At 35.6% G+C, this 20538-nt stretch overlaps 1 protein-coding gene across 7 annotated transcripts in view; it reads left to right on the forward strand.

The window, feature by feature from the left end:
* The window catches only part of CNTLN (centlein), a 174961-nt gene that overhangs the window by 138532 nt on the left and 15891 nt on the right, over positions 1-20538 (forward strand). For all 7 annotated transcript variants that reach the window (XM_015849049.2, XM_015849050.2, XM_015849052.2 and 4 more), the window contains 5 exons: positions 4637-4801; positions 7533-7630; positions 9301-9427; positions 11102-11239; positions 11571-11756. In XM_015849049.2, coding sequence (XP_015704535.1) covers positions 4637-4801; positions 7533-7630; positions 9301-9427; positions 11102-11239; positions 11571-11756 — 714 coding nt within the window. The remainder of the gene's footprint in view (positions 1-4636; positions 4802-7532; positions 7631-9300; positions 9428-11101; positions 11240-11570; positions 11757-20538) is intronic.

Genomic DNA, 20538 nt, shown 5'->3' on the forward strand with positions numbered 1-20538 from the left:
TCCTGCTTGTGTTACAGTGACATTATCAAGAGGACAGCTGTATTTTTTTTTTCTTTACTAAAATACCTGAGAAGAGAAATATGCCTCTTATCTGCATGCTGATATCTGTATTTCTCTGTTGGGAACTAATTTAAACACTTCATGAGAGATTGACATTTTCAGTGCCTTAAACATTCTTAAAAGCTGCTTTGTTCATTGCAAACCATATTTAGTATGACCTCATAATAATGTAGCACACCTCAAGTGTCATGCCTGTCTTTACTATGCACACTGGAGCTATGTTCATCCATACTAGACAATTGCACTTCAAGGAAGGGTTTTTTTTTCTTGATAGGCAATTAGCAGTAATTAGGAAGATTCACCTCAATAAGATGTCAACATGAGATTGTTTGAAGAAGTTGAATGTCAGTGGCTTTAAAAGAGTTTTTTTTCGCTGACACAAAGGTATGACATGTGAAACATGAAATGTTAATTTAACTTTTCTGCTTATTATTCATGCACAATATTATTTTGTCATTCAGATACTACACTGACAGAGTGCAAAGGGTGTTAAAATAGTGCTGCTAGAATAAAAAGAGGATTAATCTACCATTGGCCAATTAGCCAAAGGGTACTTAATGGTCTCTAAAGGCTACTGAAGTCTAACAACTACCTAAAGCACTGGCAAAAAGTCCTCTATATTACCTTCATTTACTTGACATTTTGTGAAACAGAGTCAGATGCTGAAAACTACATTTGGCTGAAATAAAATTAATAACTCAGTGATGTAGCATATTTTACTAAAATTTCAGAAAAATAAGTGGCAAATAACATTTACATTTTAAAACTTTTTCTTGCATTTTTGAATGTTTGTTTCAATTTAGTAATAGAGTATTAAATCAGCAGAGTCTTCTGTTTCATATTTTCTATGCATGTCAGGAATGCTAAATAATCAGCATGCATATGAAGAAAACTTTCGCTAACAATTTGGAGTTATTAGCATTTTCTGTATATCATCACGTTAAGTATGCAGCACCATTGGTTTTCTAGTCTAGAATTCGTATATATATTTTCATACTTAGAGATATCTGCATACCATTTTTATTTATTCTAGCTTTGTTTTTGGAGACTTATCAGGTAGAATTAGGTTTTGATTCAAGAGAAGGAAATGGGGTCAAGATTAGTGGGACTAACAATAAATTTTGCCGTAGGTATTGTTAAGTACCTCAATACCTTTATATATGTTTTGAAAAGGTTTTTCATGGTTTATGTTTGCAACAAGTACTGCTTGTCTTACATATTTTTCATGATTGATCTAAAGCTGTGAGAGGAGCGTTCTTGTTTTAAAAGCAGTGCTGGATTTTAAAATGAAACTTGCTATAGGAGCTCTGCAGCATAGCAATTGTATTTTATTGCCTAATGTTGCAAGGTTCTTTTTAGAGAAAAGAAAAAGGAATTCTATGTATTTAAGACTATTAGAGAAATCTCCTTACACATATTGCACTGTTTTTGTGAGCCAGGGCTCTAGGATGCGGAAATTACTTAATGATGTGATCTTAACACATCTAATGATATTTGTACTAGTTGTAGTTGGGTCACTAGATGAGTCTTGTAAGATTCTCATTGCTTGATGAGGATTTCAAGAATGCCTGATTTATGTCCTGTTCTGCATTTCTGTTGATCTTGCACAGAAATACATTCTGCTTAATTTACTAATACTGTATTAATCTATGATTTCATTTGCAGCAGTGCCAATGGAGTGGAAGTTGCCACTGGCAGAAATGTTGTCATATATAGTTGCATATGAGAGTGAGTCTACTGTAGATTGTAGTTGAAGCTCCTCACTGAGTAGTTGTGATACAGGGGAGCAGTAGACTTTTCCAGGAGCTTTCTACATAAATCCACTTGAGTCTTCCTTGTATCTGTGTTTCTTAGAGTGTATGGTTAAATGTGTTGCTGAGTCATTGAGAGTTTTACATTTCCTGCACAGAAACTAAGATTTAATCACTTATCCCTTTGTGCATAGCAGAACAGAGTTTCATAGGTATACCAGTAGCAAGGAGATTAAGATAGATGGGTGTTAATAAAATATTGAATCTATAAACATCTGTTAAGCCAAAACACTCTGGAGGAGGCGCAGCAGACAAAGGCCGCTACATCTTGGAGGAACAGCGGTAGCCTTCCTTTACAAACATCTGGTCTAGCTGGTGTTTGAGATTCTACCTTTCATCCTAGTGACCTCTTCCCTTGGAGCAAATCCTTTTTACTCTGTCACTCAGGATTTGTGTGCGTGGTAGCACACACACACACAAATATCTGATGTGTCTCAAAAAGAACTAATACCTTGCTCTGATTGTGTTACACGCCTGTCTTTGTCTGGTTTTGCAAATTAATGGGGATTGTCCTGTGCATACTATTTTGACTTTACTCCACTAGGTTTGATTTTCTCATTTAATATTTGTACACATTTACGCATGACATATATTTTCTACTTCCTCACTTAAGTAAATTATGCAACCAACACAGCAGTGTCTTCTTTGGCACCTGTCCAGTTATGCCCCATTCTTTTTCAGTTTGTTTGCTGTCATTTTTGGCAGTTTGGTCACCACAATTGTAACATTTTAGACCAAATCCATTTTGCTGGCAGCAGTAGTCGTATATGGCCTCAGAAACTTCTGCAAGTAGCTCTCTATCTTGGGCACATATAGGGGAATCTCTAATTTTAATCAGATATTGATCTAGCTGTGGTAGTTTTGCGGTTGTTGGGTTTTTTTGTTGTTGTTGTTTTTTGTTTTTCTTTTTTTCTTTTTATGAATAATTTATTATAGAAACACTGAATTATGAAATTCTGCATGTAGAAATATTGGCAATACTAGACAAATTAACCTAATTCATATACTATTCTATACTGTGTCTTTCTGGACCCTTGTTTTGCTTTTTAAAGAAGTCTTCATTTTCTCTTCTTTTAACTTCATATTGTATTAATTGTGAGGGTAATAGATTTTGGAACAAGCAATTATTGTATACATGAACTCTATGTCTCTGTCAGGAATGATGGCATACACAGAAAAATTAACCCTTTTACTTAGTACAGTACTTATCTCAAATACGCATCTATACTATTTATTGGCTTTAGTAAACATACTTGGGTATAAAATGCCATCAGAGTTTCAACCTTATAATGCATTTTCTTTTGTTGGAGATCATTTTTAAGCTGATGTAGAATATGCGCAATTTCTGATGTTGTTTATAATGAAAATAAGCATGTCTGTAAATAGTATTTCTTTTATTTGGATATACACAGGATCCTCATAGGGCTGATGTGGAAGAGTGGATATATTAACACAGATAGAAAATGTGTGCGCACACTTGGTCATTTCTGACCAATTTCTTGATCAAGAAAAGAAATTATCCAATTTCTTATCGTGCAATTTTTTTTCCTCTTTTGAGACACTTCCAATACTATTTAGTATAATTGTTTCCTGTATTAAACTATGGTATTACAGTCTTCTTTAGATTAAAAAGATAGAACTTCTGGAGCAGACAGTCATTAGGCCATCCGTAGCTTTCAGCTGACTACAGATTAGTGAAAGTCAAGTGCTAGCATGAAGATTATTTATTTTCCACTTTTCATAGTATAATATTCATTATCATTTAAATTATTATTATTATTATTTAATTTAAAAGATTGCCTCTAATAAGGAGTGCTTTGAAATATATTGTTACAAAGATTAAATGTCTTGTCAGTTGTCAATCAAGTGCAACAAGACCGAGAGTTAGTTTGCATGTTATTTATTTGAACTAAATCCCTAACAAGCCTCGTCTGCTAATTGGACTTAGCATTTATGTTGCTAAATGAGAAGCATTTTGGCTGCAGTATAGGGTGGTAAGACCTACCCAGTGGAATAAACAACTAACATCTGTTATCCTGTCCTGCTCCAGCTTGGCTTTTACCACTTAAGTACCTCAGCCCTAGAGTCAAGGTTATGGAATATGTGGTTCTCTGGCTATGGTGCATATATGTAAAAAGGAAGAAATAACACAACATGAGTAAAGACCAGCCAACCAGAAGATATTTAGTGCAGCTGGTCCACCTTGCTTTAACCTCTACAAGCCCTACAAATATCAAAACAAAAGCCAAGAGAAGAGTGTATGTTTTATAGCAGTTAGTTATCAGCACAGCAATTCAAGCAAGCATACAGTGGCCACCATTAAACAGATTTGACATTTAACCACCTTTGTTTAATGCACCTTGATGCTTGAGAAATCATGGTACTTCTTTATCAGTATAGAAATAATTTCAAAATCCCAGAGAGACTCTAAGTAAATAGGCTTCAACAATACCTACCATTACAGTTTTGTTTTGTTTTGTTTTTAATGACAATTTTTGCCTGCAATGGTAAAAATTGCAACAGTCAAACTTGAATCATCCTGCCTTTAAAAAAAAAATTGGTTGTTTTTGGTGTTATTTTACTTCTCTGTCCTGCCATTTGTCATTTTTGCATTGACTAGAGACTTCAACCAACAATGCCATATAATTGTAGATAATATATACTGTTTCATTCTTCTTGAATTCTAAACCACAGAACGTCTGATCTGATCCAGCAAAAGTATTTTTAGGATGCAATTGTGACTGTTCCTTCTGTTTGTAAAACAGGTGTTGACCTCCAACCTGGCCAAATGGCAACAGGAGAAGGAAGATTTACAAGGAAAATTGAAGTTGAGAGAACATCTGTCTCAAACTGCTGGCAAGAGTGAAGTCACACCAGCTCCTTCAAAGAACATTGATTTAGAGATGAAACAGCTGCAGTGCAAACTAAAGGTGACAGAACAGATTATTCAGTGCTGAGTGTAATTCACATGAACAGTACTTAATAATTGGGTCAAGCAGAAAAATATATGTATATATGTATAAACACACATACACGCACACTCATATATGCATATCATTTATATGTGATATGCCAAGGATTAGCAACTTAGGTTTCAGATAATCTTTGATGTTAAATAGAAATGTAGTCATAACCTGAACTGGTATGTATAATTAATACAGTTTTTGCAACCAGATAGGCCAAATGGGGTTGGGGGTGGGGGGGAGGGAGGGCTTTGGGTTTTTGTACAATCAAATGTATCTTGTTGAAAAATGCAGTGGAATGACTTCAATGAGAATTGTGGTGATTGCTTTCTTTAAGGAGGAGCAAGGCAACAACTCTATGTGAAAGCGGAGAAACAAGTATTTGTCTGAATGTGCAGCTCATGTAACAGTAAACTATTGGTGTAACGTTACATATTAGTCACAACTCTTTTTGTCTTCAGAGAGAGATTGTTCTTTTTATACTGGAGTTTTTTGTAGATTGGAAAATACTGATGAATTGATTATTTCATTTTTCAGTCTCCAATGACTTTTTGTGTGAACAATGTAGATTCTAGACTTCATTGATGCCTCTGAGAGCTTTTTCAATATTCTATATACCTGGATCGTAGTGCTTCCTCCTCTCTTCTCAGTGAAGGCAGTGTATGTACAACAGAGTGTCCTAACACCCTTATATGAATCTGATGTAAAAAATATTAACACAATGTTTAATTCCATCTTAAAGAAGCCTTGCATTCTAAATGTTAAATAAATAAATAAATAACCAAATAAAAACACGTTTAAAGTAAACATAGTATTTGATCCCAATTGCAGGATAGTCAAGTGTCCATGCATTGGAATCGATGACCCCTGTGGGTCCTTCCAACTTGGGATACAACGATTCTATGATTCTGTGTCTTCACTGGTGGTTGAATTGGATGAGTATTTTGACTGTGAGGGCATCACAAGCTTTTTATGTGGGTTACTGAAATTGTTAGCCTTATTTTGACCTGATCATTTGGAAAAGAAAGGGAAAAAAGAAGTGTTTTGAAAGTCTTTTTTAGCAGAAGTTTACAGAAGTTTTCAGCTGTTGTTCCAGGTTAACCACATTTAAAGAAGGTATACAGTTACTCTTCTGAATGTCTGAAGGCATGAGCTGCAAAAGCTTTTGCTGCTGCTCAGAATCTCAAATTACCTGATTTTGTTAGTTCTTTTATCAGAGCTTACTATGAGGTGTTTATGTTGTACATATTGATTCCTTGTTACTTTGCCAACAAGGACCATTCTAGGTGTAGCTGATGAGTTTGGAAGCAAAATTCCGTAAGCAAATGTCTTTGCCTCTAAAAGCTGTGCAAGGCCCCACAGAAATAGTCAAGAGCATATCTATCTGATATGTAAACTGTGTAACTGGATGTTGAGCTTCGTGCTAGCGAAGTTCAACCCCAACAAATAAGTCTCAAGTTATATTCCATTATCATATATCGTCTTAACAATTTTCTGTAGTACCTCACATTATAATAATAGCAAACAGACTAGAGAAGTTATTAAGAACAATATTTTACTTCTAACTGTGCACACAAGAATATAGATTCCACTGGTGTTGCACAGAGTTAGGTACAATGCTCCCATTAATGTTAATAGGTGTTACAGCCTGCACTGTGCAGACAAATTCTCCTTAAGAATCTTTGTTTATAACATGTCTGATCTCCTCACTTACTGTGTATACACAGTGAGTAAAGCTCTTTAGCACATTGGCTGAACCCGCGAAAAGGCATGCATACATTTTGTGCAAACACTTCACAGATATGTATCTCTTGGCAACACCTCTTGGAGTTCTGAAATCTTGACATACAGTATGTCTGTGCTGCCATTTTCAGCAATGGCATTCAGAGTGTATGCTCAGATTGCTAAGATGGCTACTACAGTGGGGTTTTTTTGTTTGTTTTTTTGTTTTTGTTTCTGCAAAGCAATTTAATAATACTGTGTTTAAATCTTGGAATCTTAGATTATCTGTGAGTTCCATGGAGAAGTTGAGGGGGTTTTTGTTGTTGTGATTGTTGTGGTTTGGTTTGGTTTTTTTGCTTTCTACTATATAGACAAACACCACAGAATTCCTCTTTGGGAATATGCATAAACACTGAGACTATACTTTTTCATTAGAGAAAAACAGGATTTTTGTTAGTGTGGCTGACTAGGAACATTTTGTCTTTTGCTTTGAGTTCCAAGGCATACAAAGGTAACAACTGCTGTTGTAGGATTTTTTGGCATTCCCAAACTGCAAGATGAAAGGGACTGTTGGAAACCATTCTCTGTAGGCTCTTGTGCATTAGAACCATGTAAGAATATGGTTCAGATAAAGACTGGGTTTTGTTTCTTTTCTCTGTTTGCTATGCATGGGAAAATTTGGTCCTGTTAGGGCACTCGGCTTGCAGGTGTTTTGATGAATATCTATTAATCATGCATTTTTGTACCACTGGAAGACTACTGGCTTCGAGAATATTTTCTGATAAAAGCATTTTTGTTTAAGTGTTGCTAGAAAGTAAAAATATTCCTTTTGTACAGTGTAACCAATTCTCATTAGTGTTTAATACAGTCTTGTAGTATGCAGAAGTTTACACGGACCATTATTTCAAACAGATTTGCTGTTGACTGAGGTAGCATTGAATCGGATTTATTTCTGTTCTGATATTCTCCAACACAGAATTCGAATGCTGAAATCACTAAGCAATCAGCGACCATTAAGTCTCTGAAAAACGAAGTCCAGGAAAAAGAAGACCAGGTTCGGGAACTCCAGGCTAAGTATGTTCACTTTTTTATCCATTGTGTTTGGTGCCACCCAGCGGCAGCTGTGCAGTCGGTACGGCAATAACTGAGCATTGGATTCCTCTTACGATCTCGTGGGTTATTACGGATTTGTGTCTGTGTGTCCGTGTTTTTGTGGTTTGTTTTGATTTTAAGAAAATCAAGATGAACATGATAAAATCGCATGTTATTTAAACTGTTATGCGATAGGCATCTCTATGTTGCAGTAAGAATGCCTTAAATCAGAACTCAGACCCTAGAGTGGACGTTTTTTTATCCTTGATGTAAGTCTAAATGAATTCCTCAGCACTGTTAAGTACCGTCTTTCAAATACTGTAATTCTTTGCCTAGGGGCTAGGAGACATGTCAAGGTTCAGATGCTTAAAGAAGATTAACTATCCAGTCTTACATTCATAAAAGTTCAAAAGGACAGTTGTATTTCTTTCTATTTGAATTGATTAAGGTTTACCACTCATTTTGAAATTCACATGTATTGGTTTGAAGTGTGCATCTGAGATTTTTATTCTGCCCACTTACTTGGACTGATGTAATACAGTTCTTCAGTTATACTGCTTTATAAACGTAACCTAGTAGTGTTTCTGTGAATTTCTTGCCCATTGCAAAGGTTAACTCTTCTAACCATCGTATTTTTTTATATCTATAGAAAGAATGCAGTTTACTTATCTGACTGTTTTTCATTTCACATATAGAGGACTTTTAGAATCGTTGAGTCATGTACAGTGTATTTTTGGTTCCCAAATAAAACTGGTGTCTTCTACCACAGTGTTTAAGCTTAACTTTAAAATAGAGTTACTGGTGGTGGTGCTTCCTTCATAGAATAGATACTGTTTTTTCATAAACTTTAAGATTTAATCTACAAAAAAACAGTAGCATGAATGTGAAATAGATGGAAGAAATTTTAAGATTTAATAGACTTTTAATATGATACTGACATGGTACCAACAATATTTTATTCCTGAATAGATTGTCATTTTTACTTTCATAAATAGAAATCCAGATGTCTGGATTTCCGGAGCCTGGGTGTTGCTTGTGTTTACACTGAACGTGTGTGACAACTGCAGATGCATTGCTTGAGACACGATTTTCTCATTAAACAGAGATCATCTTGTAGCACATGAGAATTTTTTTGGATGAGAAATTTCTGAAAAGTGACAATTTTATTCCAATCTTTGGAGCTTTTTTTCTTGTATTTCTGCTCATTGCTGAGTTGGATAAAAGGAAAATAATTCCCCCCTTCACTTTCTTTTAAAAAAACTATATACATAATAGAATAATTTTGTACAAAATAATTTTTGAAAGATATATTCTTCAAAATATCAAATTTTAATTAATCTGAATTCCTTCTTTTCTTTTTAGTGATATCTTAGAAAGTATTATTATGAGATGAAATAATGCAGTTTAGAGCACAAAACACATTAAAAAGCAAATCACAAAATAATTAATGTATTTTAAAATTGTCCATTGGTGTGTATTTATGGTTAAGAGTGAGGTAAGCTTCAAGATTGGAATCAGCTTTTATTCCAAAAAAATTTGTAAACTATGGAATGATAGTTTTTCTACTGCAGATCTTTTTTTTAATTGTTTAAATCAGTTGCGTATCAGTAGTATTTTCTTACTAGCATGCAGTGTGACTTCTTCCCTTTCAGGATTTCTCGATTGGAGAGGGACCTTAATATGAAAAGACATTTGATAGAAGACTTAAGGTCTCGTATAAAAGCAAACCAAGAGAATGAGAAAGCCTGTAATGAAACACTAGAAAGTCTTGATAGAAAGGTACTTTTTGCTATCTACAGTTTTGAGAATGCCAATGTGTGAGCTAATGTGTTTGAAGAAGTTATTTTAATATGCTATGCATACAAAAACCATATATTGCTTTAAGCATGTGACATACAGTTAATTTAAACATATAACTCCCTCCACTTTAGTTTGTATGAAATCAGTATACAGTATATCAAACTATCAGTATATGATAGTTTGGACAAATTCAGCATAGTTTAATGTCTGATCTTGAGGTAACTAAAATCTGAAGTATTCAGGACACTGAATTGCAAAGACATGCTGTTAAGTAGCATGATTTTGTTTTATACAGTCCAGGTTCTTTAAAAGCAGCAGACCTGAAGCAAGGATGATTTTACCTGACACATGCTAATGAGGTCCTTGCACATCTCTTGAGTGCAGTATTTAAATGGTTTAATATGTTAATTTGTATTGTACTGGAGTATTATGAACGATTCACATTTACCAGCTTTTAACACTTAACAGTAATTCTATCTGAATAGGTGAAGCTTAATTTCTAAACTAGATTTACCCAACAAAATTCTAGGACAGTTTCACTGACGTGAAATTCTTATACAAGTATAAGAACTTGTATATGTCTTGGCATTTTTCCATTATTATCCAAGCAGTATATTGCACTTTAGTCTTTAATTCCCAAAAAAGATTGTGACATTTGGATGTCTGTGAGGTTTTGTGGCATATGACCTCAGAATAGAAATAAACAATTTACCCGTTTGCCTTTTTTTGTCATAGAATGCAGGTGCTTGCTGCATACTGTAGGCACTACCTCTGCTTAAAGTCATTAAGTGCTTTCAGCTCTAGAGAGCTACTCTCTTACCCTCCATGCCAAAGATGAGGTGCTATTAAGAGACGCTCAGCCAGAGAGTGAAAGCATAAGTAAGCAAGGGAGTTTAAGTGTGAAAGAAATACCTGGTTTTGTTTTTTGAAAACAAACAAACAAACAAACAAACAAAAAAAGTGAAAGAAATACCTGGTTTTGTTTTTTGAAAAAATATTTAGAATGGAAGGATGTACTTTAATCCTGTTTTTGAGTATTATAAATGCTGCAATTTTCACATTCCATCCATTACTTTGGTTATTCCATATGGAAAATCAGCTTCATAAATTTTACACTAACTTCAGCAGAAGATCAAAGAAATTCCGTGTTACTCGATACTGCCTGGACAACTTTGTGATTAATACTGTCAGTTGAACATGAATGATATTCTAGGAGCGTTGGCCTCTTTCATTTTACACAGAATCAGTGTTTGCATTGTATGGCAAAATTATAATAATTACCTAAGATGCTGTAGAGACTATTAGCTTCTTAACAATTATTATTTCCTCAACTTGGTTTTGATTGATGTGGGTTACAGCTGATTGAATAAATGAGTGAAAGCTGTGGTTTATTCACTTTTACATCCACTGTGACATTGCAGACCTGCAAATGAAGAGTTTTCTTTACATTTAGTACAAGGCTTTGTATAACAGGAATGTGTATGGAAACTGATCTCTGCTAGGTGATCAGCAATAATAGTCTTTGTTATTTCAGAAGTTGCTTTAGTAAAATAATTTATGTAAAGCAGGGAGGTATGTTGCAGTGTGAATAGGCTTGAATTTTACTTTTATGTTTTATATCTTTCTAATAATCAAATTTCACTTTTGTTACAGGTGAAGTCACTGTCTGAAGACTGTGCAAACAAAAAAACCTCCATTGACTCACTGAAACAAAGACTTAATGTAGCTACAAAAGAGAAGTCTCATTATGAGCAGATGTACCACAAGGCTAAAGATGAGCTGGAGAAAAAGGTATATTAGCTTTGTGTTGAGTTTACTGTGGAACTTTTTCATACCTTATATTTAAATGAAAAGTTGCAAAGTCATCATCTAAGATGTTTAAAATACATAAAGGAAAAAATGAATCATAGTAACATGTTTCACTGTTTTTATTTGCTCACTGGAATTTAGATGCTGAAACATGGACTCAGTGACTGCAAATGATGTTTCTTTTCCCTATGAAAGTATTTTTACTTGTTCTGTGCTATTTATCATTTTGTGGTAGGTTTGTTTGATTGTGAACTACCACGCCTGCCTGTCAGTTTTTATCATGTCACTGCTGTGTCCCTGTGTTGTGTTCCAGGTGCTCAAGCTGTCCAATCTAGAGAGCAAAGTGATTGAGACCGAATATGCTATGACTGAACTCGAGTCTGCAGCATCTCAGCAACTACACGGATTGGCTAGACAGAGTGGGCAAGCTTTGGAGACTGTTCAAAGGAAGCTACTGCTTGCCAATGACAAAATAGACGAGTTCATGACGTTTGTGAAGGTTTGAATTTTGATTTTCTATCAGGTGTTCAGATAAATAAAGGTAGTCTTGGGTGAAAGTATAAAGGGTGAAGACCTAGTCTGTGCCACATTTTGTGAACTGGAAGAGTCTTTGAAGCTCTTGCACTGGCTGGGTGTCAGCTATGAACTGGTCTGAATAGGAAGGAGAGAGCCGGTGGCTGTAGGTCTCTCCCCTAGGCTTCTGGAGAATAACAGTCATTCATATTTGTACCCTTTTGTATATGGCTGCCAGTGTACTTTTTAATTTTTTTTTCATACACACAAAAAAAGGGCATAGTTGTACAATAAATCACTCTGCAGGAAAGATTTCACCAACACCATGGATAATATTAATATCTGCTGATTACTCTGTATTACCTCATTTCCCACAAGATACGCTTTTGAAACTTCTTTTTCATGGGGAAGGATGTGCTTTCTTCTAATAGAGAATTCTATTTGGGGAGAAAGAAACACGTTCTCTTTCCATAGCTACATAGTTGCTGGTGGCTAAGTTTGGGAAAACATAAACTAACCTAATGTATATTAGTTGTTTCAATAAAACACCCTATATTATTCACAACAGGACCACAGTTCCCTCATCAGTGGAGTGACTTCATTGAATAAAATGCAGTAGTGGCAATTACTGAAAAAGGAGATAAGCAATTGTTTGCCATACAGATACTTTACATATTCCTACAATGAAAGAGTTTAACAAAAATTAGCAAGTGAGGAAGTAGAAGCAGCAGTAATGACACAAGTTACATACCAGCAACTATGTACTTAATTCTTTGATGAATGACTGTAGCTTTTCTAATAACACAAGTATTCATTAGCATGTATATGATCATACCATACACAGACAAAATATAAATATGTAGCCATTTAATATAAATATAAAATTATATTAATTTAATTTAATTTAATATAAATATGAGCCATTCAGGGATCATCTACAGGCAAAACTGCCAAGTGGTTTGTAGGTATGTGACCCATAAAAGGACAAGAATCGAGAAGCATTTCCTTTTTGCCAAAAGGATCAAATCCTTTCAAGAATTATGAATACTTGTATTGCACAAAATGCAGAGAAGTGCTCTGCATTCTGCCAGCCTCTGCAAGAGAAAAAGACTGAGTGTACACAGGTCACTGCAGAAGTTACGTCTCATGTCTATTTCCATGGAAATTCTAACAGATACAATAGCATAATAACACCATTTCATACAGAAAATCCTCAGCTACAAAGCACCAAAGATCAGCACCACCATCATTAGCTATGCATTTTTGCCAGACACATAAGAAACTGCACCAGTGGAGGTGACCCACTGCTGCTGTCCCAAAACACACCCACAATTTCACTGTGCTCACATCACTTTTTGGTCTCCATAAACATTGAGCAAGAATCAGTGAATGTCAGTATATGCAGTTTTTTCCTTATGGATGAATTCAATTCCACAGCGATGCTTCAGGCACACTTTCATGTCAGATGCCATTGTGTCAGAGTGCCCCTCTACTGCCATCTGTCACGCAACAACAGCATGTAATGGAATATTGGTGGGAAGGTTCAACCTCTACTGCTGTAACACCAGCATCCACCTCTGACATTGTGGGCCAACATAATAAAACAGGCATTACTTTCAGAGCAGCCCTCATGCTAATATTGACAGTTAGGTGTGTAAGAGAGGTAAAGCTAAAGGCTTTGGTGTTATGAAACACTGAGCCTCATTCTAATGGTACAGGAAAATTTGTAAAAAGAATAATCTGCGCGTGATGTTTAACTAGTAATTAGAAGGCTACCTGCAAACTACTAAACATCAAATGTAGATTTTTTTTAACAGGTTTTTGTTGTTGTTTTAAGTCTCATGTAGGCCATAACAAGCAATCTGACTTGTCTAGCAAAGAGTGTGAAGAGAAAATAAAGGGTTTTATTTACTAAAATGTAAAAAGTCTGTACAAGAAAAGTAGATAAGTAAACTTGATATATGAAGAGAAGTTAGATGTCGTAACAGCCAACATACACATAGTGGGATGATAATGCATCATTTTATTGCAAACATTTCTTGCATATATTTGTACTGTTACACTAATTTTCCATTCAGGAAGGCTTTTACTATTAGACAAAATGTACAACAAAGGTGTTTGCAAGTTGGGAGGGAGAGCGGGGGAGGGTACTGTGATTCTGAACTAAAGGACAATTGGCTTTGGAGTTACTGACAACTCAGAATGATGGAATCTTGAGTGCATTTGTATCAGTGTGCAAAGTCACAAAATCTGAGGGAGACATTTCTGGTAGGAGTTTGTTAAACAGCACTGGTTCAAATTACAGCATTTGATGAGTTAATCAGATATCTGTAACATACAATTAAGTACTGCTGTTGGGAGCCCAGATCAGGAACTTGTAAGCATGTAACAAAAATTGCTAGATTATAAAATCTAGTTTCTAAAAACTGTGTAAGATGCAATTGCCAACAGAAGCTACTGTACCAAATATGTTCTAAGCTATTTTTCAGCATATTTTTGCTGACGTGTGTTATGGATATCAGGTGTTCTGTCCTAAATTACATTCACTGAGACCAAAATGGCGCCTGTAATAGGTTGACGTACGTAACTGTTGGTCAGAGTAGCACATTCTCCAAAGTTGTTATTGAGGATGGAGAAGAGACTGAAGATGGTCAAAATGGTTAGCCATGCCAAAGCGTGAAGAGCAGGATTTGAAAATATGCTAGTAATAAGACTGATACTACAGGCTGTATATAATTAGACAGAGCAACTGTGCAACAGTGTAAAGACAGAAATGTTGCATTTCTGTTCTGTACCTGAAAGGTAGTAGACTGACATAAATGATGATGAAACACACCCAAATCTAACATAACAAGTCTCCACTGATTGTGATCGGTGGAGACTTGTAAACAATTTAAGTAAGAAGTATTTTAAACTGAGAAATGTTATGTCTTAACACTGTTACGGGGCTTTTTAAGGAATTTGTTTCTTGCTAATCCTCATTTTGAGTAAGAGTTCAAAATAAATATGTACTCTAAAACTGACATGAGCATTGGAGTAATTTAAAAATGTTAATATAGAGTTGACATTCAGAAAAGGCAGTCAGGATAGACATTTTTAGGTCACTTAGTCTGACCTCATTTCTGGCTAAAATAATGAAAATCTAATATGAAATTCAATTATTTAAGTATTAAACCGTAGAGGCATAGTTATACTTCTTAGAATGGCTTCATGTGAAATAATTTGCATTGAATAAACCTGCTTTCTTTCCTTTAAGGAAATGCAAGTCAGTTGACAAACGTTACTGTTCATTTTAAGGTACTGTTTTTTAAGATATATGATCTAGCTCTCTGAGGTGTTCGGATAAAAAATTTACGCTATGCAATGTCAATAATATGTTAAATAGATTAAAAATTGCCTGAGTGGTTGTATTGAAAAGTAATTCATAAGATTTAGATGCTTCTAGATTTCTGTGAAGATGAGAGCTAAACTTGATTGTAAAACATTTTCACAGCTAGATATCAAATCCTGATAAAATTTATCAATGGCATTTAAGATAAATAATACTGAAGGTAAGGCTATAAGCATAATGTAATCTAGGCATAATGAAACATACCTTTATTACGGAAGAGTACAAGCCACCTATAGAAAGCTGCTAGTCACCCCGAGAGGATTTTAGATTCTTTTTGTAAAGCCACATCTTTTCATCCCATCCAGAATCTACCAGCACCATAAATTCTCTTTGTACCATTCAGTTTCTACAGTATACCATTGTTCAATATTTCCTATATCTTACATTGCAGTAGGGGATCCTCAGGTGGATCTTGCAAGCTATGTGCAGCACAACAATCAGAGCAAAATGTTCTTTGTTGTCTTTGTAGCGCCTGCAACTACACACACAGAAAACAGCTGCTGGACAAAGTTAAAAATCTGTCGTTAGACTACTTGGCTGGGTGAATACAGGATGCAGTGTACTGGTTTGGAGAGTCCAAACAGTTTGAAACAGTCCAAAACCTTCCCTAATTGTTTTCCTTCATTATTGTGTGTTTTTTTGTTGTTTTTTTCTAATCTCACATGAGGGTTTACTACATATTGGCTGCCAGAGATTCTTCCTGAAAGAGCAAGGCTCAGTAAGACTTGGTGACATTATGTGTCCTACTCAAGTGTACGGTATCAAAACCCACTTATTATATACATATATATATATATATATATATATATATATATATATATATATATAAAAGTAGAAGAAAAGCAATGTTAGTCTGCATTGATGACATCTGCATGAGCATCTCAGAACTACTCTGACCTTGAGGAAGATGTTCCAAAATTCTGAGAAGGCACCTATATTCAAGTACTGCACTAATAAGTAGGTGATGGCAGCCAAATGCTTTAAAGTCAGCTTAGTGCGTTTCTCACTTCCATAATGCCTCTGTGGTTTGGGAGGTGTGTGCCCTCCATTGAGGATACCCACAGAAGCACAGTTCACATCTGGTCTGTTCTGGCATTGTTCTTGATAGGTCTCCAGTATAACCATCTGATAAAATTGACTGCCAAAATCAAGACCCACAGCAGTTTGCTTGGCAAGCTTAGTGGATCTACTTGGAGATCTAATTCTCACCCTCCTAAGACATCTGCCCTCATTTCTTCTACTCAGAGCAGGTCTTAAGCTAGGTGTATCTCTGCTTTGTGGCCACATACGTGTCCAAGGCCGCCTTCTACCGCTCCTTGGTGCAGTCAGCTTACCTTATATCTTAGTATGTGTTAATCTCTCTTAACTTTTCTGCAGTTTGCCTTTATTTTGGCATCTATTTTTTCCATGGCATATTTTTCTCACTGCTGTCATGGGATACAGTTTAATATACAGTTAACTATGGCATGTGAGTTTACTGCAGTAGTCAACTATTAACACTTCTCTTAAAAAGTTCCACCTGTGGATGACTCCTACTGCTTTTTTTCCTGCCCAAGTGAAATGCCCTCCCTTGAGGGCACTGCATGGGTTAACTGAGCTCTCAGGAGAAGGCACCAATTTAAGTTAACCTTCTGAAAACCCAGAGACAGCTTTAGTGCACCCCACACAGGGCAGAACAGGGACAGCTTTACATGACAATAGAGATGTTGAGGCTGCCTTTTTCAGTTGTACTTGTAATTGAAAATGTCATGTGAAACTAGAATCCTGTTACAAATAATGGACCTAATTAATGACTCACTGCTTTCTTGTTAAAAAAATCCTGCCATTTGGCAAATTCCTATTATTTACAATCATAGTCATCCTTAACTGTTCTGTGTTGGGAGAGAGCATTGCCAGGAAACACGTTCTTCTCAGAATGTTGATGTGTAGATGATGTCCTGTTTGTTCTTTATCTCAGAAAGAGAAAGGAAGGAAGAGAAGAAATAGGGATGATACATATTTTTCATTGGGATATTCAAATATTTGGGAAATGTTCCGTAGCTTTATGATCAATTTCTTTCCAACAAGAGAGCAGTGTAAGTACACTGCTTCTGACTGTACCTCCAACTACAAAGTCAGTTCTTTTGACAGAAGTTAGTCCTTGCAGCAGACTCTCAGAGTTCTCTAGTTACAGTGCAACAGTAAGAAATATTCTTCATAGGACATTTCCACTGTATTCTAAAAATCTGTGGCTTCAATTTCCCTGGCAGTATTATTGCTCTAAAGTGGTCACAGGCTGTGAAGAAGTGGTTTTTATAGGGCTACCTGGATAAGACACAGGATGCTATTATTTGAGCCTTGATGTTTTGTTCCTTCATTCAAAAATGCTAAGCATAATAGGTAACTGTAAAATTTTATAATTGGAAGAAATGGACTAAATTTTCATTAGAATAGAACTGAACTGTGCAGATGAAAATTGGTTTATTTTGAGTTGTTCACACAACTGTACATGAAACCTGCCAAGTTAGAAGTGTTGTCTGACCAAAGGTTTCTACAGTGGGTCACTGGGACATTTTGCAAATGACAGCAGACAACATCACTATCATAAATCAACACTGTCAGTTTTGCTTTGAAAGTGGGCACCTTTCACATGACTTCACGTTGCTAGAAAATGTTCCGCACTGGGAATCTTTAGCAGTGAAAAAGTAAGTATAATTCATTTATTACTCTTCAAACTGTCAATGCTTTACCTAGGAAAGTATACCCAGGGTGATTATTTTGTATTGTCTGGAGTAAACAATGAGTCTGCCAATCTGTGGCCAGGCAAAATCAGCATAATATATGGTTGTAGGAAAGCATTCTAGTTTGATGAGAACTAGTCTTCTTATCTGTAGAATGCACACCTTTAAGAGAAAATGTCTTGACATGCAAAGCAAAACTGGAAAATCTCATCCTTAAAAAAACAGACTCTTCTTTTTCACTATGTATACTGCTTTAGGGAAAAAAAAAAAAAAAAAAAAAAAAAAAGGAGAACCACAGCTTTTATTATGAAATACCAACCTTTCTTGGTTCTGCAAAGAAATTGGTGATAAATTAAGCTAATCTCCATCAGGATTACTCTGCATCTGGGATTTAGGCAAATTGAATCAGAGGCCTGAATAGTGACAGTGAATATCTATTAGACTGTAAACAGAATAATAGGCTCTGTGAATTTTAATGAATGAAGTGAATGGCTGAACTCTTCTAGTTTACAGAAGGCATATGGGAAGTGATGCATACAGTTTGCCAGGAACAGAATATAATGTGGATGTCTTAATAGATAAAAACTCGATTACTAAAAATGAAGAATAAATGGAAAAATTTTAGAAAGGTTTTCCATACTGTTTTTCTTCACTTCTTAGTTTTAAAAGGATGCCTTTTCCTTTGTTTTCTATGACTGTGATAGGGAAGGATGATAACAGATATGGCTTAAAATATTTTGCAGAGTGTATTTGTATATACCCCTTTGTCTTACCAGCTTAAGGAAATGGTTAAATGATGCAACCAATGTAACTGTGCATGTATGTCTCCTGAAAAGCTGAGGTGCATGTCTGATTCACGTGGATAATCTTATTGATATTAGTGCAAGTTTCATTCTTGTTACAGTGCTTGCAAAGCATTCTCACAGACCATGACCCACTAATACTAGTCAGTATGCAATCAGATCCAAGAAACTAAAACTGAACAGGGAACTATTTTCAGCAGCCTGTGAATGCCTTCCTATTCTACCTCAGGGGAAAAGAACTTCTTTTAAATTTTGGAGAGAACAGGGCTCCAGCAGGCTCAGCTGGGAGCTACTTGGAGACTTCTGCTGTGCAATCCCTGGAAGGATATGGGTCCACCTCTACCTCCTTTAAATCACTTGGAGAGACTACTTTCTAAAATCTGATATTTAGCTCAGTGTCTAATTTGGAGATACTGAAGGAAGCCCATTTTAAAGGTAATGATGAGTTCAGGGTCTGAGAGATAGAAACAGTTTTTGTAACTGGAAAATGTGGGAGATAGATAGGTGTGATACTCTGAATTTGAACAGATAGGAAAACTTACTGAGAAAATGACAGGAAAAATAGAACTTGAAAAGGAGGAGAAAGGTCTCCAGTAATGATTGATTTAACGGTTCATGTAGAAATAATTGTTCGATGAATGTTGATCAGATTACTGTGAGAGAGTAGAACAAACAGAAGGCACAGCCTTGTGAAGTCTTCAGTAATTTAGAAAGGTGAGAATTGAGGAGTTCCCCAAAGTGCACATTGAAAGGGCTACCAGAAAGGTATAATAGCTCTAGGGAGGAGAACTGTACAAAGCAGTGACAGTGTTTTAAGAAAACACATTTCATAAGCGGCCAACAGACATGAGGAATGTCTTACGGAGTGTAAGAAGTGCTCGAGCTGACCTCTTAAATTAGGTTTCAAACATGTTTGTTTCAGCAGTGCAGTGGTCTTACACGGGGCATTTGCTTTAGATTCCTTATGCTTTGTTTTTGACTGTGCAGAAAGACAGCATGAGTTCAGACATCGAACTAAGTCAGGAAAATCTCGGTGTTTTTCACATCTTGGTCACTGACCCTCAATATGACCTTTGGAAGGTTGCTTCACCTTGGTCTTTCTTGGTCTGCCCTGAATATTCTTTGTGTGCCCTGGCTGGTAGAACTGTGATGTCTTTATCTGTCCTGACTTTTCAGGTAATAAGTTCTCTGAGATCCCAGCCATCTCTTACAATGTGTGCAAATCTCCAGTCTCTGTCAGCACCACTTTTGTCTTTTTGTTTTGTTTTTTTTTTTCCACTGTGTAAATAACTCTAATATATGAAAATATAAATAAATGATGCTTGTTTTGCTAACACCCGTGTAAATTAGAGATAATTCTGTTGAAAACAAAGAATTTACAGTAGGAAAAAAGAATCATGTGAATGAGGTGGGACTTAAATGCTGATATAAATAGCACTTTAAATTATTATTATTTCCCATTTCACAAAAATACAGTTTTAGAAACCAGTGTAGTTTGACAGAAATATTCTGCCTGTCACACTACACTGATTATACAAATTTCAACTCATTCTCTACCAGTATTGCTGGTGTGGCTTATCAGTGAAGTGCCCACATGCTATAAAAAGAGAGACTTCATTCCACATTAAGTCATGTTATGAAAAATCTTCCAAAAAGAAGCTGAGTTTAGTGCAAGATCTTAGGCATAAATGGAAGGGTGATAAGGTGATAAGTAGACATTTATCAAGAGATTATTAGAAAAGAAAAAATAGCTAAATAGTTATACAGAACTAAACTTTGGATTACAAAGGGATTGTCTTTGGAAGTAGTAAAATTAGTCATTTTAAATATTATGCACTATTTCTCTCTCTACTG

Source organism: Coturnix japonica, chromosome Z (assembly GCF_001577835.2).
Source record: "Coturnix japonica isolate 7356 chromosome Z, Coturnix japonica 2.1, whole genome shotgun sequence".
In the NCBI taxonomy this organism is placed as follows: domain Eukaryota; kingdom Metazoa; phylum Chordata; class Aves; order Galliformes; family Phasianidae; genus Coturnix; species Coturnix japonica.